The sequence below is a fragment of the Paramisgurnus dabryanus genome, chromosome 24 (genome assembly GCF_030506205.2).
Source record: "Paramisgurnus dabryanus chromosome 24, PD_genome_1.1, whole genome shotgun sequence".
Taxonomy (NCBI): Eukaryota; Metazoa; Chordata; class Actinopteri; order Cypriniformes; family Cobitidae; genus Paramisgurnus; species Paramisgurnus dabryanus.
This window is the reverse complement of record NC_133360.1, coordinates 670,442-697,688: the sequence shown is the minus strand read 5'-3', so window position 1 is coordinate 697,688 and position 27,247 is coordinate 670,442. Positions and strand designations below refer to the sequence as shown.

General features: G+C 37.2%; 3 protein-coding genes across 7 annotated transcripts in view; 1 reads left to right on the top strand and 2 right to left on the bottom strand.

The window, feature by feature from the left end:
- LOC135721067 (myosin heavy chain, fast skeletal muscle-like) lies at nt 1–12,757 on the bottom strand. Of its 2 annotated transcripts, none has more exons than XM_065243191.2 (41): nt 12,733–12,757; nt 11,151–11,198; nt 10,614–10,825; nt 10,384–10,527; nt 10,159–10,315; nt 9,905–9,932; nt 9,697–9,808; nt 9,518–9,610; nt 9,363–9,426; nt 9,175–9,273; nt 8,988–9,091; nt 7,975–8,113; nt 7,761–7,879; nt 7,518–7,667; nt 7,259–7,429; nt 6,881–7,187; nt 6,720–6,790; nt 6,546–6,633; nt 6,355–6,472; nt 6,138–6,261; nt 5,890–6,026; nt 5,552–5,807; nt 5,228–5,470; nt 4,969–5,145; nt 4,741–4,886; nt 4,577–4,667; nt 4,104–4,493; nt 3,899–4,025; nt 3,708–3,826; nt 3,418–3,614; nt 3,149–3,332; nt 2,899–3,064; nt 2,693–2,817; nt 2,297–2,605; nt 2,001–2,204; nt 1,786–1,911; nt 1,498–1,668; nt 652–756; nt 473–568; nt 206–354; nt 1–101 (listed from the first exon to the last, which is right to left on the bottom strand). In XM_065243191.2, exons 3-41 carry the CDS (start codon nt 10,812–10,814, stop codon nt 74–76), a joined length of 5,835 nt encoding a protein of 1,944 aa, XP_065099263.1. In that variant the 5' UTR covers nt 10,815–10,825; nt 11,151–11,198; nt 12,733–12,757; the 3' UTR covers nt 1–73. The 2 variants fall into 2 exon arrangements, with proteins under 2 accessions (XP_065099263.1, XP_065099264.1); XM_065243192.2 differs by having other exon boundaries at nt 223–354.
- Nucleotides 9,714–27,247, top strand: LOC135721086 (striatin-interacting protein 1 homolog). Of its 4 annotated transcripts, XM_065243231.2 has the most exons (8): nt 9,714–9,829; nt 14,260–14,393; nt 14,494–14,596; nt 14,689–14,727; nt 15,141–15,275; nt 18,779–18,924; nt 19,153–19,228; nt 27,069–27,247. In XM_065243231.2, exons 2-5 carry the CDS (start codon nt 14,273–14,275, stop codon nt 15,160–15,162), a joined length of 285 nt encoding a protein of 94 aa, XP_065099303.1. In that variant the 5' UTR covers nt 9,714–9,829; nt 14,260–14,272; the 3' UTR covers nt 15,163–15,275; nt 18,779–18,924; nt 19,153–19,228; nt 27,069–27,247. The 4 variants fall into 4 exon arrangements, with proteins under 4 accessions (XP_065099303.1, XP_065099304.1, XP_073669535.1 ...); XM_065243232.2 differs by lacking the exon at nt 19,153–19,228; XM_073813434.1 differs by lacking the exons at nt 19,153–19,228; nt 27,069–27,247 and adding an exon at nt 16,600–16,753 and having other exon boundaries at nt 18,779–18,906.
- Nucleotides 18,460–27,247, bottom strand: part of LOC135721075 (uncharacterized) — a 42,811-nt gene continuing 34,023 nt past the window's right edge. Inside the window, exons 76-78 of the mRNA XM_065243204.2 lie at nt 19,058–19,153; nt 18,814–18,945; nt 18,460–18,564 (exon numbers count right to left, since the gene is read on the bottom strand). Of these exons, the coding sequence (XP_065099276.2) occupies nt 18,544–18,564; nt 18,814–18,945; nt 19,058–19,153 (249 nt within the window). The 3' untranslated portion in view covers nt 18,460–18,543. The remainder of the gene's footprint in view (nt 18,565–18,813; nt 18,946–19,057; nt 19,154–27,247) is intronic.

The following is a 27,247-nucleotide window of genomic DNA, read 5'->3' as shown; positions in this document are numbered from 1 at the left end:
TAAGGACACAACAACTTTTTATTAGTTAGAAGTAGTTCATATTTTATGATTACTTTCTGTTGTGATTCAGGCTTCAGGTTTTACTCTGCTGATTCTTTTCCCTAAAAAACGTAAGAATGCACATTTTACTTAATTAATTCTACTGTTTGCATGTATGTATGTGTTTATTTTGAGTTTATTTCAGGTAGCAGTTTGATAACAGTACCAGCAGGTGGCGCTCACCTTCCCAATCTCACGGCTCTTGACTCTCAGCTTGTTGACCTGAGATTCTGCAATATCAGCGCGTTCCTGAGCCTCCTCCATCTCATGCTGCACCTTCCTGTGCCTGGCCAGGTGAGTGTTAGCCTGCTCCTCCTGTAAATTGAGATTTATGTTGTAAGTTAATTTGGATATTTTCCTTTGACTCATTTACTTGTTGTTGTCTCATTAACTTGATGATGTCACAATATTCAAACACAAAACCATCACTCACAGCTTCCTCAGCTTGACGCTTGTAGGACTTGACTTTCATCTGCAGCTTGTCCACCAGATCCTGCAGTCGGGTCACATTCTTCTTATCTTCTTCAGTCTGTAGAGGTGAAAGAGGTTAAATCACTATCCAGCATTGTAGTTTGACTCATCTGCTGTTACTGCTGTATAGATGGGAAGTACCTGGTAGGTGAGTTCCTTCACTCTCCTCTCGTATTTGCGCACCCCTTTAACAGCTTCAGCACTACGTCTTTGTTCAGACTCCACTTCAGACTCCAGCTCACGCACCTTAAAGAAGTATGATACAATACCTTTTGGTCCATTTTTATGAATACATAAGCAATAACCTCATGCACAACATCACACCTTTTTTTTATTCTTTTGGTTCTCTGGTTTGGTTTGTTAGTGGTGCTAACCATATTTGTTAACTCATTACCCACCAGCCTTTTTTAAAAAGTTTCCCATCAGTATTTCTTGTGATTTTCATAAGTTTTACAAAATGCCTTCCAGGAAAATGTTCAAATATATCAAATGAAAGAACAGAATCTGCTTTCAAACAAACAAAATGGGAGAAAAACATTTCATCGTATCTTCATTTGTTCTCTTTTTTTATAACATCTTAAATACAGGTAGGTTTCTTCAAACATACCAAATTTTGAGCAAAAAGCTAAAATAATTGCATTTTTGTGTAGGACTTTTGCTAGAGATCAGATTCAGAACGATGGTCAAAACATAAATTTTAATGTAAAAATTAATTAAATTAGTTTTTTCCTCAGTTTTATTATAAAATGGGTAAGAGTGCCATCTAGTAGATAGTAGCAGAAATACAAATTACTGTAAAAACTTGCCAGGAAAGCATAATTTTTAGGAAAAAGGATTACTCTTAATTGACAAGATAACTTGTCAATGGCAGGAAATAGTTAGTAATTTCTACTTCTAAGTGTTATAACATGGCTGTGAACAGTTGTTTTAACCAATATGATCTCAGCTATGATCAGGACTCGTAAGCACCTAAGCATTCAAACCTACTCTGGCCTCCAGTTTCTGGAGCTGTTTCTTTCCTCCTTTCATGGCCAGACTTTCGGCCTCATCCAGACGGTGCTGCAGGTCTTTGACCGTAATCTCCATGTTCTTCTTCATCCTCTCCAGGTGAGAACTGGTGTCCTGCTCCTTCTTCAGCTCCTCAGCCATCATGGCAGCCTGGAATGAGAGCCAAATATCATTAACTAAGCTTTAGAACAAAGACACATCAAAGCTGCATTTGGGATTGATATGGAAGAATTTCTGAATTGAAAGTAGATTGTAGCAAACACTTACATCAGTGATGGCCTTCTTGGCTTTCTCCTCTGCATTTCTGGCCTCCTGGACCGCATCATCCACTTCACCTTGAACCTGGACCAGATCACTCTCAAGCTTCTTCTTGGTGTTAATAAGACTTGTATTCTGTAGACATCAACAGCTTCAGTCAGAAACCTAACTGTTACCTTCAAACAGCTGTTCTCAAGTTTAGTGTTACTGTACAATCATTGTACCTGAGAGTGCAGGAGTCCCACACGCTCACTGGCATCTAAAAGCTCCTGCTCTGCCATTTTGCGGCATCTGTCAGCTTGCTCCAGTGCAACTCTTAGCTCCTCAATCTCAGCTTGCATCAGGTTATTCCTGCGCTCTACCATGGCAGCCTGCTCCTTCATGTCTTCCTGTCCTCTGACAGCTTCATCAAGGTGCAGTTGGGCATCCTGTGGCAGATTTAGGGTGTCATTATTCATGCTTAAATTCTAATTCAGACAAATTAATATTTTGTGAAGACATTTAGCAGAAAGAAATGTACCTTGAGTTGGCCTTGGACATTCCTGAGCTGTTTCTGGGCCTCAGCAGCCTGGCGGTTTGCATGGCTCAGCTGGACCTCCATCTCATTGAGATCTCCCTCCATCTTCTTCTTGACTCTCAGGGCATCGTTTCTGCTCCTGACCTCAGAGTCCAAAGTGGTTTGCATGGAATCAATCACTCGTTGGCTGTTCCTCTTGATCTGCTCAATCTCTTCATCTTTCTCAGCAATCTTTCTGTCAATCTCGCTCTTGATCTGGGTCAGCTCCAGCTGGATGCGAAGAATCTTAGTTTCTTCATGTTCCAGAGAGCCCTGATAAACAGTAGTGAGGTTTTATTAACATAGAAGAGTAAGACAGGGTGAGTTATAAATTCTTGCATGGTGTTAATGTAGGTTTACCTCAGCTTCCTCCAGTGCAGTCTGGATCTCTGATTTCTCAATCTCCACTGTCTTCTTGGCTTTCTCTAACTCATGAATGCTCTTTCCGGTCTCTCCAAGCTGCTCACTAAGGTCAGAAATCTCCTCTAAAGGTAAAAAGTACAGTTATAAAAGTTATAGTTTCAATTTTTATTTTTTGATGATATGTTAATAAAAGTGCCATTTACGTTGCAAATTCTTGTTCTCCCTCTTCAGAGTCTCCAGGTGATCAAGAGTTTCTTCATAAGAGTTCTTCATCTTGAAGAGCTCAGTGCTGAGGGAACGAGCTTCTTTCTGAGCACCTTCTAGCTCAGCCTGACCTTCCTCGTACTTCTGTTTCCAATCTGCCAGGACCTGAAAAAAACAGAAACAGTGAAATTTTAATAAATCATTCAAGTTCATAAACTTTGTGAAGCTTAGATTTTATGTTTTCCTTACCTTGTCAAAGTTTCTCTGCTTCTTGTCCATGTTGGCAGCCAATGAATTTGCTCTCTCAACATCAATCATGAGGTCCTCGACTTCACCCAGCAATCTTTGCTTTGTCTTTTCCAGAGAAGCACACTTGGAGTTCACAGCCGCAACAGATTCTTCAGCATCCTGGAGACGCTGGGCCAGCTTTTTCCTGTGGAAAATTATATGAAATTATGCCTTGGTATATCAGATGTGAATTGTTCAATAATTTACCTAAATGTTGTGCATTGGTTTACTTGGCTTCCTCAAGCTCCTCGGTGCGTTGGATAGCATCAGTTTCATATTTGGCTCTCCACTGAGCCACCTCACTGTTGGCCTTAGACATGCCACGCTGAAGTTCAGATTTTGCCTCTTGCTCCTCTTCATACTGCTCTCTGAGCAGATCACAATCATGGCGGGCAGACTGGACAGCATGGGCCAGGGCGTTCTTGGCCTAAAATCAAACATGTTTAATTTGCATTAGAAGTCTGGGTCTCTTTGGTTTTCTTGAAATGGAAATGTATTTCACTATGTATCGTGATATAACCTTAAGCTCCTCCTCAACATGTCTCTTGAGTTCTTCAATCTGCTGAGTGAAAGCCTGTTTTCCTCTGGTCAGCTGAGAAACAAGAGCTTCTTTCTCCTCCAGCTGACGAGCCAGTTCACCTGTTAATCCCCTTTGTGTTAATAATTCTATTGAACAGTTTTATTTAGAACAACATTTTGTTATGCACTAACCATTCTCAGTGGCAAGTCTTGCTCTTTGAGCACTTGTGTCATTGAGCTGGCGAACATTTTCATCATTCTTGGACTTGATTTCACTTAGTTGGTCTTCAAGAGTGCGGCACATCTTCTCTAAGTTAGCCTAAGAAAATAAAAAAGTTTTACCCATGTTTTGTTCCTATGTACATTTTCGTTTAATGATCCCTTTAGTTGTGATTACCTTGGATTTGGCCACTGACTCCATGTTGCTTGATAAGTCATCAATCTCCATCTTGTACTCACTCTTTTCCTTCTCCAGCTTTTGCTTGACACGCTGGAGGTTGTCGATCTGTTCTCCGAGCTCAGCCACGGTGTCTGCCTGCTTCTTTCGGAGAGCGGCTGCTGTAGCCTCATGCTGCAAGGTGGACTCTTCCAGATCACGACGCAACTTCATGTATTCTGCTTCACGCTTTTTGTTCATCTCAATCTGGGCAGAAGTGGCACCACCAGCTTCCTCAAGCCTCTCGCTGATCTCTTCAAGTTCCCTGGAGAGATCAGCTCTCTGCTTCTCCACTCTAGCACGAGCAGCTCGCTCAGACTCAATTTCCTCTTCCAGCTCCTCAATACGGGCCTGATTTTAAAATATCCACTTAGCTTGTCATATTGGTAATGTGATTTTCCTAGTTAGGTACTTTATAATTTAATAGACATTACCTGAAGTTCTTTGATCTTCTTCTGAAGCTGTGCTCCCAAAGACTGTTCATCTTCAATCTTGCTGATCAGTTGACTTATCTCAAAGTCCTTCCTGTTTCAATAAAATTAAGGTTTTGTAAAATGTGTATTTGTTTATATTTACAAATTTTCTGTCTTTTTCTCACTTTTTGATCTTCTCATCTGATTGTTGTTTGTCATTCTCCAAGTCCATTAGTGATTCCTGGGCCAGTTTCAGATCACCCTCAAGCTTTCTCTTGGCTCTCTCGAGGTCCATACGAAGTTTCTTCTCTTGCTCCAGTGAACCCTCGAGCTGTTCTTTCAAAAGCCAGTAGGTTAGAATCTACTACATTCTGATCAGTTTCTTTCATTTATTCTCATGCCAAACATCTTACATCATCCACTTGCTGCTCAAGTTTTGCCTTGGCTTTAGTCAGAGAGTTGACTTTGTCTTCCTCTGCCTGAAGGTCATCAAGGGTTTGCTGGTGTGCCTCTTGAAGGGCTTTCTTCTCCTTGGTCAGCTTGGCAATGGACTCATCCTGAGAGGTCATCTCCTCAGTCAGGTTTTTCACCTAAATGCAAGAATTGTTCAGTGTTTTTCTTCTCAAGTATAAACACATGAGCTGTGTTAAGAAGATGTGATTAAATGTGAACCTTATTTTCTGTTGCATGTTTCTCCTTTTCCACTTTGGCCAAGGTGAGCTCCAGGTCATCAATATCTTTCTTCAGTTCAGAGCATTCATCTTCCAGTTTCCTCTTCTTTGCAGTCAGTTCAGCATTGACCTCCTCCTCATCCTCCAGTCTCTCGGTTGTCTCTTTGAGTTTCGCCTCGAGCTGGATCTTGCTTTTGATAAGACCTTCACATCTCTCCTCAGCATCAGATAGATTGTCACTGTCCTATTAATTTGGATGGGACAAGGTTAATTTCTTGAACCTGTTAAAATCTATGAATGTGGGTATAAGCACTGGAGCACTCACAGATGCTACTTGCAGTTGAAGATCATTTTTCTCCTGCATAAGTGACACCATTTTCTCTTCAAGCTCCTTCTTTTTCGCCAGTGCCTTGGATAGATCCTCTTTCATTTTATCGTAGTTCTCCTTCATGGCTGCCATTTCTTTCTCTGTCTCTGCAGTCTTCAGAAGAGGTTTGATCTTGAAGTAAATCTTCATCCATGGCCAGTGTTTCACATTCATGAATGATCGGACATTGTATTGGATTGTAAAAATGGATTCTCTGTGTAAAATATCATCAGTTAGCATTAAAAAAAAATTCATTCAATTTAATTTGTTTTCCAGTTTTTGTAAGTGCATTGTACCTCCTCTCCATCATCTTATAAAACTCCTTCCTTGTGAGGAATCCACGGCACTGAGCCTGAGTCATGGTCACCAGTGCTGCAAGTTTCTCATCTCTCAGCTCTTCAAGAGTACCTAACAAACCAGCTTTAAAGAACACCTGCAATCCCACCACAGGAATTATTTCAATTAGTAGCAAACCTGTTGTCTCTGTTCACCTAGCATACTAGATTTCTAGATGTAATATTTTAAATAAACTTCTATCACATACTTTGGTGTGTCCAAATTTATACTGAGTGTGGTCGACGTCAATAGAGCCCAAGAGTTTCTCTGAAGCTTTCTTGTTGTCAATGAAATGTCCCTCTGGGATGACACTAGCATTCAATACTTTATATCTGAAATCAAGTGTTTTGAAACATTAATGATGGGTCTTGACTGTATTTGTAGTGAGATTATTGTGTTACACTGTAATTGTTTAAACAAAGTACCTTTGCTTGAAGTCACCATAGAGGATTCTGCTGGGAAAACCCTTTCTGCAGATTCTAATACCCTCCAGCACACCATTACACCTCAGCTGATGGATTACCAGGAAGTTTTCCATCAGACCTAAAACAGAGATGACCATAAGTCTCCAAAATAACTTAAACAATCATTTCACCTTTGTTTCAGGAGTCTTTACCTGGAGTCTTGGACTCGTTGGGAATTAGGCAACGAACAAAGTGAGGGTGAGTGCTCCTCAGGTTTGTCATCAGCTTACCCAAGTTCTCCTGTAGAATTAATATTGTTGTGTGTTGACTTGGACAGTAATTTAACTTGAAATACAACATTTTACCTGCTGTTGAGCAAAACTTACCCTAAACAGTGCAGACACGGTCTGGAATGAACCACCCTTCTTCTTGCATGCTTTCTTTCCAGCAGCTTCAGCTGTTTTGTGTGCAGGCAAGAACAAGTTCAGTCATAATAGAATTAATCTCATAATTATTGTATTGTCATCACTTGTTCTGTCATTCTTACCTTCAGCACCTGCATGAGCAGCATACAGGAGGGACAGCAGTTTGACTGATGACTTCTGATAGAGTTGCACAACAGAATCGTTCAGTGGATCCTTGTTCTTTTCCAACCAGCCAGTAATGTTATAGTCAACAGTCCCGGCATAGTGCACCAGAGAGAAGTGAGCTTCCGCCTTGCCTTTGACAGGTTTGGGCTTCTGGAAAGCTGCGCTTTTGCCGAGATGCTGATCGTGCAGCTTGTTTTTGAAGCTTCCATCTGTGGCTTTGGGGAACATGCACTCCTCTTCAAGGATGGAGAAGATGCCCATTGGCTGGTGGAGAAATACTCAAGCTTAATCATAAGAACATAATATAAACATTGTTTTGTCATCTTTATTTTTACCTTCTCAATAAGCTCAATGCAGGCAGCTAAGTCCATTCCAAAGTCAATGAACGCCCATTCAATGCCTTCTTTCTTGTACTCCTCTTGCTCCAGCACAAACATGTGATGATTGAAAAACTGTTGCAGTTTCTCGTTGGTGAAGTTGATGCAGAGCTGCTCCAAGCTGTTGTACTGACATTTCAACACAAGCAAATTCTCACTCTTATATCACTATGTTTTTATTTTGATTCTTAGAAACGTATTAGTAAATTATTCTCACATCAAAGATCTCAAATCCAGCGATGTCCAGCACACCAATGTAGAACTGTCTGGCCTGCTTTGTGTCCAACATCTCATTGATGCGGACGACCATCCATGCAAACATTTTCTCATAAACTGACTTGCACAGAGCGTTGACTGTGTTATGCACCTATGAAAGAGTGTACAGAAGTCATAAATTTGATCTAAGATGATTTTAGATTTTGTCTGTTCAATAGACATTGATTGTGTTACTCATCATCACCTGTGGTACAGTTTGACCTTTGGTCACGTACTCATTTCCAACCTTCACTCTGGGGTAGCACACAGCTTTCAGTAGGTCTGCAGAGTTCAGGCCCATGAGGTAGGCGATTTTATCAGCCTCTATAAACAAGCAAAGTTTTTCAAATAATGGTCAATAAATGACTGTTTGTATGGTTATATGAGTATCATCTCTCTTCAGATAGTTCATCTCTCACCCTCATTGCCATCAGGTTCAGCCTGCTCCTCTCTCTGCTTCTGTTTGAACTTCATGCTGCCATGATGCATCACAGCACCTGTCAACTTGAAGATGCTTATTTTCTCCTCAGCAGTGAATCCCAGAATGTCGATTGCAGTCTGTTTTTTGAAACAACAAGTGAGGTGTTTTTATACTACATTATCTAATGCAGTACTTGGCATAGATACTGACATTTCTTTCTCTTCTCCCGTTTCATTTAAAAAATAAAAATTTAGTCCACTAAACGAGGCCATAACTAAAAAAATTAATAAAAGCATAAGTTAGGCATAAACTTTTAAAAACAAGCATCACAGATAAAGAGGACCAAGCTAAACATTTGGAAACAGTATAGAACGCTACTTTGCTTACAATCCACAATACAAGGCCAAAACTCTTAAACAAGACTAATAAAACCCCAAATCGAGCTATTAATTTCCAAACAAAGAGTAAAGGTTAAAAAGATAAGTATTGCACAATGAGGTCCCTGAGGAGGAGGGCATTGAGGAAGCAAGAAGTATGAAGCCCAGACAGGCATCAGGGAGATGGCTGACACAGTCTCATCCCCATCTCCTCTTACTCTTTTACTCAACCAAATTTTGATGACGCTCATGGGTATCAATCTGTGGTGTTAAGCCCACTGGTCGGGGGCGAGACTCTGGTTCGTGTAAAGGATTCAGTGCGTCAACCTCCAAAAACATGCGCCGGCCAGTGCTTTTTCTCGTTCTCCCTAAACGAAACTGTGCAGTCTTTCACAGGGGGAGATGTTTCTTCAATACCTTAACTAACTCTTTCTTTTCTCTCAACAGGTATTGTTTTGAAACAGTGAAAACTTATATCTTCTCATAAGCACCTTTTGTACTATAGCCTCCCTATGACACATCGCTTTTATTGTTTCGTAATCTTTGTAAGTATGCTAAATGTAAAATGTAAATGCACTAGCATCATTTCTACTCATGCAAATATATAATAACAATGTTGTTGTCCACCACGTACATCTGTGGCAATGAACTCTTCCACATCGTCGATACTCTTGACAGTGATTTCACCCTGGCTGATCATCGGATAGTCAAAAGGATTGGTGGTGATGAGCAGCGCCTCTGTAAAGAATTCATGTGCACTATATTAACACTGCTCTTAGACATTGGCTTTTATAAATCACACACTACTGTAGATTTCTCACCGATCAGTTCTGGTTTGTGTCCAGTCATGAGCTGGTAGAAGATGTGGAAGCTCCTCTCAGCAGACAGTTGGAATGTTACTCTTGACTTTTCCAGCAGATCTTTACAGGAGAACATTGGCTTCAGATGACTGAAATTCATGCTTATTTAACAGTAAAACATGTTTTGGTTTTAAAACGGTGCTACTCACAAGTTTCAATATCAGCTGACGCCAGTTTCCCAGTTGTCCCAAAGTGAATCCTGATGAATTTACCCTAAAACATTATTTAGGACACCCTTTAATTGTCTGCCATCTTGGAAAGGTATAACACAAATGATAATGCATTTCATCAGACTTTAACTTACAAAACGAGACGAGTTGTCGTTCCTTATAGTCTTGGCATTACCATAAGCTTCCAGCAGGGGGTTGGCTGCGATGATTTGATCCTCCAGCGACCCCTGTGGCGTATATGAGTAATTTCATTATGTAGAACAGTTGTGTCACTAAACTTTGTTTATTTTTACAGTATTGTGCGTTTGCTAACCTGCATTTTTCCCGCAACAGGTTCTGTCCTCTTCGGTCCAGCCACAGCGATTGTCGCAAAGTACTGGATGACACGTTTGGTGTTGACGGTCTTTCCTGCGCCGGATTCTCCGCTGTAGTGTGAAAACGTAAATGTAAGACACTTTAAATTAGAAATACAATAGTAGAATTGAATAGAAATTGTTGTCATGTATTATAAATCAACTCACGTAATTAGGATAGACTGGTTCTCACGATCTGAGAAAACATGTTAAAAGTTGTTTAGTAGCAGAGCATGTTATTACATTACGATGAAATGTTACAAGTTACGACATGTTATATTTAAAATTAATGTGCACTTATAAACCATACATAGACTGGGATGATGTAATAAGGAAGTGAAAAACTAGTGAGATTTAGTTTCGTGTTCACGTGAAAAACATCTTTAGTTATTTGTTTAAAAACTTTTTAAAGTGTGTCTGACCAGAGAGCATGAACTGGTAGGCGTTGTCAGAGATGGAGAAGATGTGGGGAGGAGCTTCAACTCTTTTCTTGCCCCTGTATCCATTCACAACAACTGAATCGTACACCGGCAGCCATTTGTATGGATTGACGGTGGCGCAGAATAAACCAGAGTAGGTCTGAAACAGAGACGTGTGTTCAACCTCATCATCATCGCAGGTATTAAAAGTGATGTTGTTAGACTTACATAGATCATCCATGCTGCGTAACGCTCTTTGAGATTATACAGCACAGTGGCCTCATTGAGGTGGGTCATCATGGCCATGTCCTCAATTTTGTCAAACTTTGGTGGATTCATGGGAAAGATTTGATCGTCTTTGACGGTGACAGTCTGATAATAAACAACAACAGTTAGACAAACTCGAGATATTAATGTAAATAGTTTCTCAACATCACAGTTTATAGTTTTGAACATACCTTCCCACTATGAGTTTTGACGGTAACTTTGTCACCCTCTCTACTAAGAAGAGTACCCTTCAAAAACATCTGTTCTTGATCAGATACATAGAAGGCTGTTTTGGCATCAAACGGGGAATGTTGTGCTTCGATTCTCTCTTTCTCTGGTTTCCGGAGGTAAATGGCCGCCGGGCCAAAACACTCCATCTCAGCGTCTCCCATGATTACTTCTCCTAAAGTATTATCGACATTAAAATCAGTATGTTATTAGAAATGTTGTTAGAAATGTGAAGCAAGTGAACAAAGCATGTAAAACAGGTCAAGTATTTTCTAAGCAGCCATGTTTATCTTTACATTACAGACATTTGCACTGTATGAAAGCTATAATGATAATTCTAAGGATTTGTAGCGTAGGGATGTTTACAGGAGCGTTCAGTCAGTTGTGTTCAGATGTTTGATTTCTGAATCACATTAAATCAGTGCCAGGGTTTCTACTGAGTCTGAACTCTACATGCATGTTTATTCATTAAATCATACAAACAGAAACTTTTGTTTTACCTTTTTCACAGCCTCAGTTCAGAGAAATGATGTTCAGGGTCTTGTTCACTAAACATGTAGAAGATAGCTGTCAAATATCTGTGATTAAGTTGACCTCAAACATCTATAATCCAGTACAGTACTATCATAGCTATTCACATTTACTTGTAGCAAAACATTATCAATATGCCTAAAGTATTCAGGTATTGATGAATGAGTCAACCCCTTATTGTTTGAGGCAGATGATTGCTTTCACTGTGTGACCACCACTAACAAACATGAGACTGAAATATATTTCTTGCTCTTTGTACTGTATGTCAAAATAGTACAATATTATCCTACTTCAAAATATGTGACATCAAATAAACATAGGTCAAATGTAATCTAAATTTAATAAAAATTACTCAATTATTTTAAAAAGGCCGGATTTCACAGACAAGGATTAGCTAAAGCCAAGTCTAAACCTTTAGTTAAAGTAAGATGATTATGTGTCTTTTATAAACATGCCTTAGAAAAAGACAGATCAATGGCACTGGCATATTTTAAGATCTCTCTATGCAAGTTATTCTTATATATATTACAGCATAATATAGTGCAGTATAGTATACTTTGGTGTAGTGTAGGATGGTATAGTGTAGCACAGTATTGTATATTATACTGTATATTATAGCATAATACAGTGAAGTGCAGTATAGTATAATATAGTATAGGACAGAATAGTGTAGGATGGTATAGTATAGTATAGCATAGCATAGTACAGTTTATAATAACCAAATTCTTTGCAGTACATTATAGTATAGTATAGTATAACACAGTACAGTATATGATACAGTATATTATAACCCAATGCATTGTTGTGTAGTATAGTATAGTATAGTATAGTATAGTATAGTATAGCATAGCATAGTATAGTATTGTATAGTATAGTATAGTATAGTATAGTATAGTATAGTATAGTATAGTATAGTATAGTATAGTATAGTATAGCACAGTATAATATACAGTATATTATAACCTAATGCATTGCAGTGTAGTAGAGTATAATATAGTATAGTATAGTATAGTATAGTATAGTATAGTATAGTATAGTATAGTACAGTATATTATACAGTATATTATAACATAATGCATTGAAGTATAGTATAGTATAGTATAGTATAGTATAGTATAGTATAGTATAGTATAGTATAGTATAGTTCAGTATAGTGTAGAATAGTATAGTATAGCACAGTAAAGTTTATTATACAGTATATTATAGCAAGTATAGTATACTTAAGCATAGTGTAGTATGGTATAGTATAGCACAGTAATGTGTATTATACAGTATATTATAGCATAATACAGTGCAGTGCAATGCAGTATAGTACAATATAGTATAGTTCAGTATAGTGTAGGATGGCATAGTATATGCAGTATAGTATACTGTAGTATAGTGTAGTATGAAATAGTATAGTATTGCACAGTATAGTGTAGGATGGTATAGTATAGCACAGTACAGTATATTATGCAGTATATTATAGCAAGTATAGTGTAGTTCGGTATAGTGTAGTATGGTATATTCAATCTAACCTATAGCAGATACAGGTGTAGTAAATGATCTTACCGTGAATGGGTCTCTGTGAGGTCTTGATGAAGTGGGGAAAACTTCTTTCTTTTATAGAGATGCTCCTGTGTACTCAGCAGAATCCATTGGCTCTATTTGGTCATGTTAATTCACTCTAAAGGGTTGCAACACTTTGCCATTTATAGATCTGTATTTTTAATGATAACTTTTAATTCCATCTTCAAGAATTTATGTGCAAGTCACAATATTTGGAGATATTTAATAACTTTTCTAATGATCCACAAGCATTCTTTCACTGATCAGTTAATTCTAATTCTAACTATTCTAATGTGTATCAACTTATGCATTAAGCTTTTTTAATCAAATATCGTTTGTGTTATTAGTTATGGTTCATTGATAAGTTTTACCTAAACACTAATCATTGGATTTGAGTTTAGTTTTGATGAATTTTACTCACAGGTTTTTTTTATATACAGGTATCTCTGAGTCAAAGCAAACATTATGAAGATTATTTAAACATTTATTTGATCTTGAATTAAACTATTGTGTTCATTCTTTTGTTCATAGCCTAACATGAACTCTTACACAATGGTAATACTAAACTAAAACACAATGGCACACAAACAGCTGACCTATTCAGACATGTCTGCACTGTTCAACACAACAAATAAACACATATTAATAGTTCTCTGTTTTATATTAAGCTCTTTGTTTTCCTTCCAGCTCTTTCTTTTGTAAGTCAATGGTGTCAGGTTAATAATTAGTCACATTGTTTCCTGAGGTTAAATCTTGACTGCGGATCTGCCAGGAAATTTACTGACAGGGTTCAAGGCAATATAACATATCCCTTACAGTTGTTACTTTAACCAAATTCAGTACATACGTAACCTGATATATAGAATTTTAAGCTATAAGAAAGGCTTCATCATGAGATGTCTGTTGAGCGAACCAGTTTGGTGTGAGTGTGTGTGTGCGTGCATACGTGTGTGCGTGTGTGTGTGTACCTGGCATTTTTGACTTTGTGGGGACATTTGCGAGGTCTCCATGAGGAAACCAGCTTATAAATCAAACAGAATGATGTTTCTTGAAAATTTGAAGTAGCAGAAAGTTTTTTGTACAGGATAAAACCCATTACGTCTATGGAATGTCCCCACAAAACATGGAAACCAGAATGCGTATGTGTGTGTGTTTATGCGCGTGTTTTTGATGTAGAACTGTGAAGCGGTGACAGAGATGTCTACTGTCACTGGAGCATCTTTCACCATGAAAAAAATGGAAAGGCTTGTTTTTTATGAACTTTGATCTTTCTACACATCAAGCCCAAATCCACAAATAAAAGTTTTAAACTTGATTGGATGAAGAGCATTTCCCAATTAAAGCATTTTATTTATTTGTCGTTTACCTCAAATTCAATATATATTCATCATTAATGTGATTTATAATAACCTTTAGTGCAGACTTCTGAGCCTTACTAAACTCTCATGAGATCATATGTTAGATGACATCTATTAAGTGCTTTGTGATTGGCAGAATACCTCAAGCATGTGTCCTGTTTTGTTTCGGCAGTGCCCGAAAATAAATGGGCCGAGCTGGAATCGGTTCAGCACAGAGATCATGCCATGCGTCTGCTGGACGAGCTGGACATCATCGGCAGAGAGCGACTTTTAAAGTCGCCAGAGCTCTTCTGTATATGGCACAAGGTCTTCTAGAAAACATCCTTCTTGCTTATATTTGTTCACAGTGTGTGTGATTTAACTGTAATTGTTAATAAGATGTAACGGACTGTGTGTGATGTTTCAGGGATGTTTGGTGAGTGTAGCTCAGAGATGGAGGTCCAGCACTGGATGAGATATAACATCTTTCTACTGTTGGATGTTGGAGCTTTCACTGCTCTGGAAATAGAGTGAGATACACCACATGCATGCAAACAATCATTAACAATAGACATCAGTGAAATAACAGAAGGGCTGTAAATTGATGTTTAATGTGTTTCAGGAAACCTGCGATCTCTCTGGCCGACAGCACTGACCTCAGGTACAGAAGCACATTTTTTATGTAATGATGGTTTTTTGCAACAATTACACAATTGTGAAAAGTACTATATGAATAAAATTGAATTTAGCATATAGTCAAACCAAAACATGTTTAAAAAGCCCAATGTGTGTGTTTTATTTTGTTGTTAAACATCATGTACCTAATGGTGGAGGAAACTTTTCAGCGTGAAGAACCTACAGACACTGTGACAGAGACAGAGTAGAGAACCATCAGAAAAAACCTTAAAATCTGAACTCGGTTTGTTTTAGTGAGATCTCAGCTTGTAAGGGATCAGTAAAAGATTTCCACCCAACAACATTCTTTACAGCAGCTGAAAAACCTGAAGGGTAGAGATGTTAGATGTTAAACATTAAATGAATATTAATGTTCAGGCTTCTGTGTTTCTGTCTAAGGATCACAGGTTCTCCTCTTTAAAACCATGAGCCCATCTCAGTCATGCTTTTTGGGATGGTGACCAAGTTCTGCAGCGGTCATGCCCCTCATTTCCCAATGAAGAAAGTTCTGCTGCTGCTTGGAAGACCATCCTGGTGAGAATAATGTTTACATGTCTGTATATCGTGATAAAAAAATTGCAGCATGGGTTTTGACTTCATAGGAATGCATGGTTTCATTTTCATACCATGTATTAGCACAGTTTTAACAGGCACATAGATCTCACATGTGCTGGTGTTTTCTGGTATCTTTGTGTTTGGTTTACTTTGAGAATTTTAGCAGTTGCAGAGCAATACTTTGAAATATATCAAATACATTGAATTGCCTTTTTTAATTGTAGAGAGCATAGACTGCTAAAAGCCTATGTTTAAAAAATGTCTTAATGTTTGTATATGAGCTATCAGTATTATTTAATGCAAAGACAAGTATTTATACTTTTGTAAGACCATAGCCAAAGTGTCACATTGAGGGAGCACAACGGTGCAAGAAACAGAGAGCATAGTAAGCTCCTCACAGAGTTCAAACCGCCATTAGAGATGGCATAACCCAACAAAAACTCACACCTACACATCTGTTCCCTTCTACCCCTCTCATCATTCTCTCAGCACAAAAACTGTGTATATGAAATGACAAATGCTACTTAGACAAACAAACTAAACTAATAGTTATGTTTGATATAATTTGAAATGTCTCTGGCGATTGGTACAGTGGTCTTACTCCCAAAATAACAGAATACAATGATAAAGTGTAACTATAAATTAGGCAAACCTTACTCAATGTTGGGACACACCTCCTACCTTAGGCATGTAAACCAATCCCCCACTGTATGCAAAATAGGTGCAGCCCCTGGGTCAACAAGACCCAATCTCTATCATTTTTTACCATAAAAACAACATTATTACAGTGCTTTGGTCTCTCTGGATATTTAAGGAAAGTTTGCAAAAGGTTCAGGGGATGTTTTATATTTAGAATTGAACCCCATTGTGCTGTGTGTTTCATTGGGCTCACATTATTATGTATTTCTATATTCACTTGTGGATTTTGTAGCCTGGCGAACCCACAAGGTTGTATAATTTCCAGCTCCTTTTCATTATATATTTTTAAATAATTTTGAATTCTTATAAATAAGATACTTATCAATATGTATCCTTCATTAAATAAAAGTGATTTGAGTAAATTCTTCATGCTTATGAAATAATATGCTTTTAGATCATGTATAATCTTTCACTAAAAACTTTCTCTCCAATAGAAAAAATAGGATTCTGTGTTAAAGTCACAAGTAAAACAATTACTTCTCGTCATGGTCTTTAGATATAACTGTGCATTTGGTGAGAATCACAAATTATAGTTTTATTACGTTTCTCAAACAAGCAAGAGACCTCGAGAAAGTGTGTGAGTTCATCTGTATCTTTGTTACAGGTGTTGAATAGTTTTGGAGAGGTGAACATTTGGGCACCCGAGGTGGATAAATTACCCCAATGGGAAGATGGGACTAAATTTGTTGACCTGCACTGGTCGTCCTATGCTTAAACTCAGACTTCTCACAGGAAAATTGTTTATCAATTGAGATATGGTATGAACTGGATGTCCATGTGTGGAGATTAACAAATTTTATCCATAGCTCAACCAATTAGAGTCATGAAATTTGAAGTAATTATTTAGTTTACTGATAGCTGTAAATAATCCATACAGTTAATGGTGGATAATGCGGGCAATCATTCTTTGGTGTGACAATCCTGATTAACCAGAAAATAAGGTATTTTTTATTTATATTTTGGTTAGGGATGTCTGGTGGAAGAGGTTGGGAAAAGGGGAGGTGATTGGGTTACTTCACTTAGTAACCCATTATCTTCCATGATAGGAAAAATAATAAATGGTTTTGTAACAAACATTCCTCAAAATATCTTCCTTTGTGTTCATTAAAAGAAACAAATGTATACAGATTTGAATTACACGCCGAGAAAGAATTTTAACCAATTAAATGAAATAAGTCGGGTGTTTCTTGAGATGAATGCGAATTCCAGCCAATCACATTACAGAGCAGGGCAGAATTCCAACCAATAATTTATAAGAAGGTGTAAGTTTGAGCATTTAGTGCTTTACACATAATTGCATTGTTTCAAAGCTGCACTACAGAAAATTCATTATTATATTAAAAAATACACATAATTAGAAAATCCAGGTATGCAAACTACTTAAATTTACGTGAATTTTGCTGTTGATGAAATGAAATTGAGATTATTTGCCATGTAAACGCTATTGCTGTAGTAACTGTCAGTCAACCAATAGAAACAACAGATGTTTATAGTAATGAAATTACATTTAGGGCTAAGTTTGTGTTAATGTGATTTTATAAATCTTATTAAAGCTACTACTGTTTTTTGTTGTTTGATTATTTATGTTTTCTTTGAGAGAGATTTTGTGAGTATGTTTCATTTGTTCCCTTTTGTTTAGACAAAAATAGATTTGATTTTGGACAGTATATCCAAAAACAGTGTATCCATAAATAGGTCTTTCTCGTGTTAGCAAAGTCAGTTTACACCTCTGGTTACCTGTCAGCTTTCAATAAAATAATTTGTTCTTGATAATGATTTATAAAACTTAAAGTGAGAGATTTTCACCCTTAGATCTGACATAAAAACCGAACAGAGAGATAAAGCTTCCAGTTTAACCTTTATTTTATGACATGGTTTGTAAGATGTCATTGGCATATAGTTCAAATGCATTATTTTATAATAAATTTGATTTCCTAAAAAGTATAATATAGCATTTGTGTTGAGGCAATGTTTTGTGGGTGTGGTGGGCCGCTTTGGGTGAAAAAGTCCAGGGTCACTTTTTGAGCCCAGTCTGCCCATGCCTACATGTCACCCTGTAGCCCAAGACTGGTTGCCCACTTAAACTAAGTAGGATTGAGCTTGGTCAGTACTTTGATGGAAGACCTCTTGGGAAAACTAGGTTGCTGCTGGTAGAGGTATAAGTGAGACCATGAAGGGGAACTCACACTGTGGTCTTTGTGGTCTTAACAAAAATAATTATACATACCTATTACTCTGCTTTTCCATATTTTCCTCTAGTCTTTTGTTTATTAACTGTTCTGTAGTATTGTTATTTGTAATTTAACAATAACTATTTTGTACATTTTTAATTTGACAAAATTGTATATTCCATCTTCCTCTGCAAAACACATTCTGTTTGTTCTTATTCATTTTTGTTTCGTTTGCTATTGTCTTTTGTCATGTCTCATTTCCCTTGTTTCCATAAAAAATTACAGTAACGTAATTGTAAGAACACAACATATTTTTTATTAGTTACAAGTAATTCATATTTTATGATTACTTCCTGTTGTGATCCAGCCTTCTGGTTTTACCCTGCTAATTCTTTGCCCTAAAAAAAGAGAAAAAAATGCATACATTTTACTCAATGATTCTATATACAGTAAGCTACAAAATCTTACATCATTAGTAAATTAATCCTATTTTGCATTTTACTAAATTAATAAATGTTATTTATTTCTCATTTAAATTTTATTGTGTAGTGTCAGGCTTTTTTAACCCTAATCAATGTATTCATTTTTGTGTTTATTTTGCATTTATTTCAGGTAGCAGTTTGTTTACAGTACCAGCAGGCGCTCACCTTCCCAATCTCACAGCTCTTGATTCTCATCTTATTGACCTGAGACTCAGAAATGTCAGCACGTTCCTGAACCTCCTCCAGCTCATTCTGCACCTTCCTGTATCTAGACAGGTGAGTTTTGGCCTGCTCCTCCTGTAAATTGAGATTTATGTTGTAAGTCCATTTGGATCTTCTCATTTGACAATTAATTTTAAAAATGATCCTTTAAGTTCTCACAATGTTCTAACACAAAACCACCACTTACAGCTTCCTCAGCTTGACGCTTGTAGGACTTGACTTTCATCTGCAGCTTGTCCACCAGATCCTGCAGTCTCATGACATTCTTCTTATCTTCTTCAGTCTGTAGAGGTGAAAGAGGTTAAATCACTATCCAGCATTGTCGTTTGACTCATCTGTTGTTACTGCTGTACAGATGGTAAGTACCTGGTATGTGCGTTCCTTCACTCTCCTCTCGTATTTGCGCACTCCTTTAACAGCTTCAGCACTACGTCTCTGTTTAGACTCGACTTCAGACTCCAGGTCACGCACCTTCAGTAAAGAAGTATGATACAGAAAGTTTGGTTTATTTTTTTGACTACACAAGTGACACGAGTGCTGATATATTGCATAACATCACAAGAACTTCTCACTCTTTTTGTCATTTCACTTGTCCGTAGTCACTGTGTGTAACTCTCTTTGTAATTTTTAGTTGGTTGTGTTAACCATATTTTGTTAGTAATGTCCACTTCTCAGTGTTATAGCATGCATGTATGCAGTTGTTTGTTTTAACTCTCACAATCTTTGCCATGGTCAGGACTTGGGAGAATCAATACTTTTTTAGCACATAAACATTAAAACCTACCCTGGCCTCCAGTCTCTGGAGCTGTTTCTTTCCCCCTTTCATGGCCAAACTCTCGGCCTCATCCAAACGATGCTGCAGGTCTTTGACCGTAATCTCCATGTTCTTCTTCATCCTCTCCAGGTGAGAACTGGTGCCCTGCTCGTTCTTCAGCTCCTCAGCCATCATGGCAGCCGGCAATGAGAGCCAATTATCATTAACTAAGCTTTAGGACAAACACACATTAAAGCTTCATTAAGGGAATTGTATGGTTGCATGTGCTCTTTAGAATTTCTACTATGAAAGTAGACTCTTGCAAGCACTCACATCAGTAATGGCCTTCTTGGCTTTCTCCTCTGCATTTCTGGCCTCCTGGACTGAATCATCCACCTCACCTTGAACTTGGACAAGATCACTCTCAAGCTTCTTCTTGGTGTTAATAAGACTTGTATTCTGTGAGACATCAATAGCTTCAGTCAGAAACCTCACTGTTACCTTCAAACAGTTGTTCTCAAGTTTAGTTTTACTGTACAATCATTGTACCTGAGAGTGCAGGAGTGTCACACGCTCACTGGCGTCCACAAGCTCCTGCTCGGCCACTTTGCGGCCTCTCTCAGCTTGCTCCAGTGCAACTCTCAGCTCCTCAATCTCAGCTTGCATCAGGTTATTCCTGCGCTCCACCATGGCAACCTGTTCCTTCATGTCTTCCTGTCCTCTGACGGCTTCATCAAGGTGCAGTTGAGCATCCTGTGGCAGGTTTAGGGTGTAAATATTCATGCTTTGATTCTAATTCAGACAAGTAAACATTTTTAGAGGATATTTTACAGAAAGAAGCCATGCTATCTTTGAAACTACTTCATTTAAATGTATTTGTTTTCCAGATAGTTATGTAAGTGCATTGTACCTCCTCTCTATCATCTTGACAAACACCTTCCGCATGACATATCTACACAGTAAAACTCCCAGTGTTAAATTAACACTGCTGGGAGCATATATGGTCCCACTCTACAGGGTGTTAAATTTACACTGAATCAGTGTTAAAGTTAATGAGGTAATGAAGTGATGATTAAGACATTAATGGTGAACACCTGCTGGTCATTTCATGTCAAATCAACTTAATTTTAGAATTGTTCCTGTCTCTAAGTTTTTATTTTATTTTTCTGGAGAAAGTAATACTAAAATAATGAAAAAGGTCAACATATTAAATGCAATAGATATATAAAAACTGCAGTGTGTATATATGATTCTATCTTACAGAGTTTTAAAAAGTTACACTGAAGCAGAGTAAAAAGCTGCCATCTTTAACTTTTGCCTCTCTATCATCATCTCTGTTTGAAACTTAAAGTTACAACTTGCTTGTAGAGTAACATGGATGATAAGTTTAATCTCTATACAACAGCTGTATTTCTGGTTAATAGTGAGTCACCATTGTCCCAATTAGTGTTTCCATTAGTTGGGCACTTGAGTCTTGAAGATTAGAGTTGGCTTTCTTCTGTTCATTGTGTTTATTAAACACATCTGTTGGAGCAGATGGAGGTGACACAGATGAAGTTATAAACTGTTGGTGTGCTACAGTAGTTGTTAAATATTGTGATTCACTGATCTCAAACAAAAAAAAAACACTAAATGTAAGTTACATTTTTTTATGTTCAGTCAAACCTGTGATGTTCCTATGCTATTAATCCATACCCTTAAGAGTTAATTTTTTTTACACAAATCTAATCTGTGGTTTCAGTCGGACACCCTGAGACATCAACAATCACCCTATAAAACACAATCATGGTGACAATCAACAACAAAGCTTCATGACATCAACAATCACCCTATAAAACTCAACCATGGTGACAATCAACAACAAAGCTTCATGCCGCAATGCATGCTGGGTACCAGGATTGTAGAAAACTCTTTCATAACTCCCATCATGCATTGCAACATGACACAGTTGTGCAACTTTCTTACCATTTACTGTCACCATTGTTGAGATTTGTATCCGAAGTCATGAAGTCTCTCTTAAAAAAAAAAAAAAAAAAAAGCACCCTTATCCAAAACTGTGTCATTTGCATAGAGAAACATTTATTATGCTTTTTTCTTTACCTTTTTCATATCATATCATATATTAATATTTTTAAAAACAAGCAATTTTAGGTGGGTTGATAAGATTTTTTCTACATCAAGCAACAAACAAGTGCTTTTATTGAAACACTGTTGCAATTGCTAATATTGGAGAGTTAGTTTAGTGAAGGTTAAGAGACAAACGCCTAACTAAAGGAAACACTAATCACAATAATGGTGACTTCAAATGAATCTAAAACACAAACTGGAGATTTATTGTGATAATTTTTGTGATAAATATCCATTTGACTTGTGATTACATCGTATCAGAAAGAAGATTTGTCTACTAAATCACATGTGTGGATGCTGGAATAGTTGAGCACTTTTATTTTTTCTGACAACAGTTGTTTAGAAGTTAAACTTATCATCGTCTACAAAATAACTCTACAACAAAGTTGTAAGTTTGGGTTTCAAACAGAGATGATGATAGAGAGGCAAAAGTTAAAGATTGCAGCTTTTTACTCTGCTTCAGTGTAACTTTTTAAAACTCTGTAAGATAGACTCATATATACACACTGCAGTTTTTATATATCTATTGCATTTAATATTTTGACCTTTTTCATTATTTTAGTATTACTTTCTCCAGAAAAATAAAATAAAAACTTAGAGACAGGAACAATTCTAAAATTAAGTTAATTTGACACAGAATGACCAGCAGGTGTTCACCATTAATGTCTTAATCATCACTTCATTACCTCATTAACTTTAACACTGATTCAGTGTAAATTTAACACTCTGTAGAGTGGGACCATATATGCTCCCAGCAGTGTTAATTTAACACTGGGAGTTTTACTGTGTATGAAAAAGAGCCTCAGTCATGGTTACCAGCACTGCTAGTTTCTCATCTCTTCAAAAGTACCCAGCAGACCAGCTTTGAAGAACACCTGCAATACCAACACAGGATTTATTTTAACTGGTAGCAAACCTGTTGTCTTAGTCTACCTGGAATGACTTCAATATTTCAAATACATTCCTATCACATACTTTGGTGTGTCCAAACTTGTTTATACTGGTTGTGGTCGACGTCAATAGAGCCCAAGGTTTTTTTTAAGCTTTTTTTGTTGTCCATGAACTTTTCCTGAGGGATGACACTATCATTCAATACTTTGTATCTGAAATCAAGTGTTTTAAAACATCAATGATAGGTCTTGGCTGTATTTGTAGTAATATTAATTTTACACTGTGATCGTTTAAACACAATACCTCTGCTTGAAGTCACCATAGGGGATTCTGGGGAAACCCTTTTTGCAGATTCTGATACCCTCCAGCACACCATTACACCTCAGCTGATGGAGAACCAGGGGGTTCTCCAACAGACCTGAAACAGAGATGACCATGGGTTTCCAAATATTATAATTAATCTCATAATTATTGTATTGTCATCACTTGTTCTGTTATTCTTTCCTTCGCCTGCACTAACGACATACAGGAGGGACAGCAGTTTGACTGATGACTTCTGATAGAGTTGCACAACAGAATCGTTCAGTGGATCCTTGTTCTCGCCCAACCAGCCAGTAATGTTATAGTCAACAGTGCCGGCGTAGTGCACCAGAGAGAAGTGAGCTTCCGCCTTGCCTTTGGCAGGTTTGGGCTTTTGAAAAGCTGCACATTTGCCGAGATGCTGATCGTGCAGCTTGTTTTTGAAGCTCATGTCTGTGGCTTTGGGGAACATGCACTCCTCTTCAAGGATGGAGAAGATGTTTTAGTTTTGTGTTCACTTCAAAAACACTTTTAGTTATTTGTTTAAAAACTTTTTCTGACCGGTGAGCATGAAATGGTAGGCATTGTCAGAGATGGAGAAGATGTGGGGTGGGGCTTCAACCCTTTTCTTGCCCCTGTAACCGGCCACAACAACTGAATCGTACACCCTCAGCCATTTGTATGGATTGACAGTGGAACAGAACAAAAAAAGAAAGATTTGATCTTCTTTGACAGTGACAGTCTGACAATAAACAACAGCAGCTATTTTGGCATCAAACAGGGCGGCCTGTACTTCAATCCTCTCTCTCTCTGGTTTGCGGAAAAAAAAGGCCGACGGGCCAAGATACTCCATCTCACCTTCTCCCATGATGACTTCTCCTGAAATATTATAGAAATAAACATAATTTTTACTTCATGATTCTTTTCGCCTCAACAAAGATATTGGACGTCCTTCTTTCAATGATGCAAAATGATGATTTTTACATCATTGAAAGAAAGAAGTGCAATACTAAAATCTGTATTTCTCCTGTCCCAGCGGCAACTGAGGAAATGTTGATGATCATTCAAACACATGACTGGGGTTCTAACTATACAAAGCTTAATCCAAATGGGTGAAGTGTCCCTTTAAGGAATTATAAAGTGAAGAAAACATGTGAGACAGGTCCAGCAGCAATGTTCATCTTACATTACAGACATTTGTAATGTATGAAAGCAGTAATGATCTTTTTAGGGTTTGTAGCGTAGGGATGTTTATAGGAGCGTTCAGTTAGTATTTGTTGAGATTATTGATTTCTGAATCCCATTAAATCAGTGCCAAGGTTTTTACTGTGTCTGAACTCTACATGCATGTTTATTCATTAAATCATACAAACAGAAAGCCATTGCGACGGCATTGCCGTAGATATTTCAGAAAACGGCAGGATGCACAGATCAGATGTAAACAGTTGTGATAAACAATGTGGACAGTGAGTTGGGTTTCGTTATTGTGTTTTTCATGAGAATCATATATTTTTGCACGATTAACTTCATATGAATTCATACAAATTAGCCAACTCGTAAAATATGTACACATTCTCGTGAGATCAGGCTGAAAAATAAGTACTTTTTGACTATAAATAAAATTGTAAGGAGAAAAATGTCCATTTTTTACTTTCAAGTTAAAATTAAAGTTTTAAATTTTTAATTGTATTCATGCAAAAATAATACTTAAGTAGAGTAATCAAGTAAAATTACTCCAGTACTTTACACCTCTGCTCAATGCAATGTAGGGTAGTTTAGTATGATATAGTGTATTCTGGCATAATATAGTTGAGTATTGTATACTTTAGCATAGTGTAGTAGGGTATAGTGTTGTATAGCATAATACAGTTGTTTATAGTATAGTTCAGTATAATGTAGTATGCAATGGTAGAATCAATCTAACCTATAACAGATAAAGGTGTAGTAAATGATCTTACCGTGGATGGGTCTGTGTGAGGTCTTCTTTCTTTTATAGAGATGCTCTTGTGTACGCAGCAGAATCCATCGGCTCTATTTGGTCATGTTAATGGCTCTAAAGATGTTGCAACACTTTGCCATTTATAGATCGTATTTGTTATGGGCATCATTTATTTCCATCTTCATGACTCTTAATATGCAAGTCATGATAATTGGAGATATTTAATGCAGGGCTCCAGACTGCCACCAAATGGTGGCATTTTGCCACCAAAATTTGAGAGTGTGTAACTGAATTTTACATCCAGTCGCACATGTTCCACCAGTAAATTTGACTTTTTTGTATTGTTACACTGAATTTGAAACAGCACATTGTACTTTCTGCATCTAGCATATTAAAGTATTTATAAGTAATACAGTGGAAATTAGTAGAAATGTGAATATTTGATTATCATGTTGATTTACAGTGTGTGCCCCTAAATTTTTTGGTTGCGCCCCTACATTTTTCAGTTGGGGGCCACTGTACTCCTAGTGAAAAAAGTTAGTCTGGAGCCCTGTAATGACTTTAATAAATATTTACAAGTTACTACTGCTTTGTGTGACTGTTGCAGTTTAAAGGAAATTACACAAAGAAGAATCGATGTATTTTACAGGATGTTTCTGCACACACACTGGCAACTCATTTTCTGCTAGAAACACATTTAAAAGTGCATTTTATATGATGGGGGCTTTAAGCTCTTTGTTTTCCTTTCAGCACTTTCGTCTGGCTGTCTGTGGTGTCAGGTTCATTATCAGTCACATAGTTTCATGAGGTTAAATCTTGACTGGAGATCTGCCAGGAGATGCACTGATACAGCATTTGGTGTTGGGTCGTGCAGCGGTGACCCAGATTTCTAGTGTCATTGGAGCTTGTTTAACACATGCCAAACATTTTAATGGCGCGTTTTATGAACTTTGATATTTGTACACACGGAGCCCAAATCCACAAATAGAAACTGTAGTGTCTGCCAGTGAATCCAAACACACGTCATAAGCCATCTAGGGCCGGTTGCGCCAGCTGGATGTAAAAAAGTTGGCTGTAAGCCCGTTGTCAGGTTTAGCAACTTCCGGCTTTGTAAAAAATATTTACGCCTGTTGTACAACCTGAAACTATGACCAAGCGCAGCTACGCTTAGCGTAACAGATGCTGGTCCCTGCGTATGTGTTTAACAGCGGTAATAGTTGAGACTTCATTAACATTACTATGGTTACAAACTTACATTTACGTTTTTTATTGAACAATTGACAGTAATATAGATAATACAGCAGTGTACCCAAATGTAAACTTTCCAAAAACAAAATTAGATCAATTAAAATAAAAAAAACTTTGTTTCTTTGTTGGAAGTAATAATAATATTTGTAATATTATACAAAAAGATGGGTAACACTTTAAAATAATGTTCATTAGTTAACATTAGTGAACTACATTAGTTAACATGAACTAATGATGAACGCACTTATACAGAATTTATTAATCTTTATTAAAGGAACAGTATGTAGGATTGTGGCCAAAACTGGTATTGCAATCACAAAACGTGTGGCTAAAACTGGTACTGCAATCACACAGCTGGTGGCCAATACACAAAATGACAACATAAACATCAGTTGAGGGCTGCAACTCCACTTTTTAAATGACAATATCCTGGCCAGACCGCTGTTGTGAGTGATATAAGTATTTGAAATGAAAATTATTTCTTAATGTCTAGTGACATTTTAGGGCCATTTAATGATTAATTGATATAAATTTCTTACATACTGTTCCTTTAATGTTAATTTCAACAATTACAAATACTTTATTTAAATTTGGTTAACGTTAGTTAATGCACTGTAAACTAACATGAGCAAACAATGAACAGCTTTATTTCTATTAACTAACATTAACAAAGATTAAGAAATACTGTAACAAATGTATTGCTCATGGTTTGTTCATGTTAGTTAATACATTAACTAATGTTAACTAATGAAGATGAAAATAGTTAAATGCCTATAGAATCTGAAAACTTTCTTAGCTTTTTTTTTTAAAGGTAATATTAATTCTAAGTAATTCTAAAGGTAATATTAAAAGGTAACTTTCATAGACCAATGGCCATCCAAAGTGCTTTACATATTCCCTCACATTCACCCATTCACTCACACATTCATACACCAACAGCGGGAGCAGCTGGGTTAGGTGTCTTGCTCAAGGACACCTCGACACTTGGTCAAGTGGAGCCGAAGATTGAACCACCAACCTTCCAATTTGAAGACAACCTACATGAACCACTGAGCCACTGCCACCCCTATGGATTTGGATTTTAGCCATTAAAATAATAAAATGTATCAAATATAATA

Bases quoted from the DNA above. Each gene is read 5' to 3' on its own strand.
- LOC135721086 (XM_065243234.2), top strand. From the start codon at position 14,273: ATGGGCCGAGCTGGAATCGGTTCAGCACAGAGATCATGCCATGCGTCT. The intron at 14,597-14,688 runs GTGAGATACACC...AATGTGTTTCAG, and splicing joins TTCACTGCTCTGGAAATAGA to GAAACCTGCGATCTCTCTGG. The intron at 14,728-15,140 runs GTACAGAAGCAC...TTTCTGTCTAAG, and splicing joins GCCGACAGCACTGACCTCAG to GATCACAGGTTCTCCTCTTT.
- LOC135721067 (XM_065243191.2), bottom strand. From the start codon at position 10,814: ATGGGAGACGCTGAGATGGAGTGTTTTGGCCCGGCGGCCATTTACCTC. The intron at 10,316-10,383 runs GTAAGTCTAACA...TCTCTGTTTCAG, and splicing joins ACGCAGCATGGATGATCTAT to ACCTACTCTGGTTTATTCTG. The intron at 6,473-6,545 runs GTAAAGACTCCT...TCTCTGTTTTAG, and splicing joins CAACGAGTCCAAGACTCCAG to GTCTGATGGAAAACTTCCTG.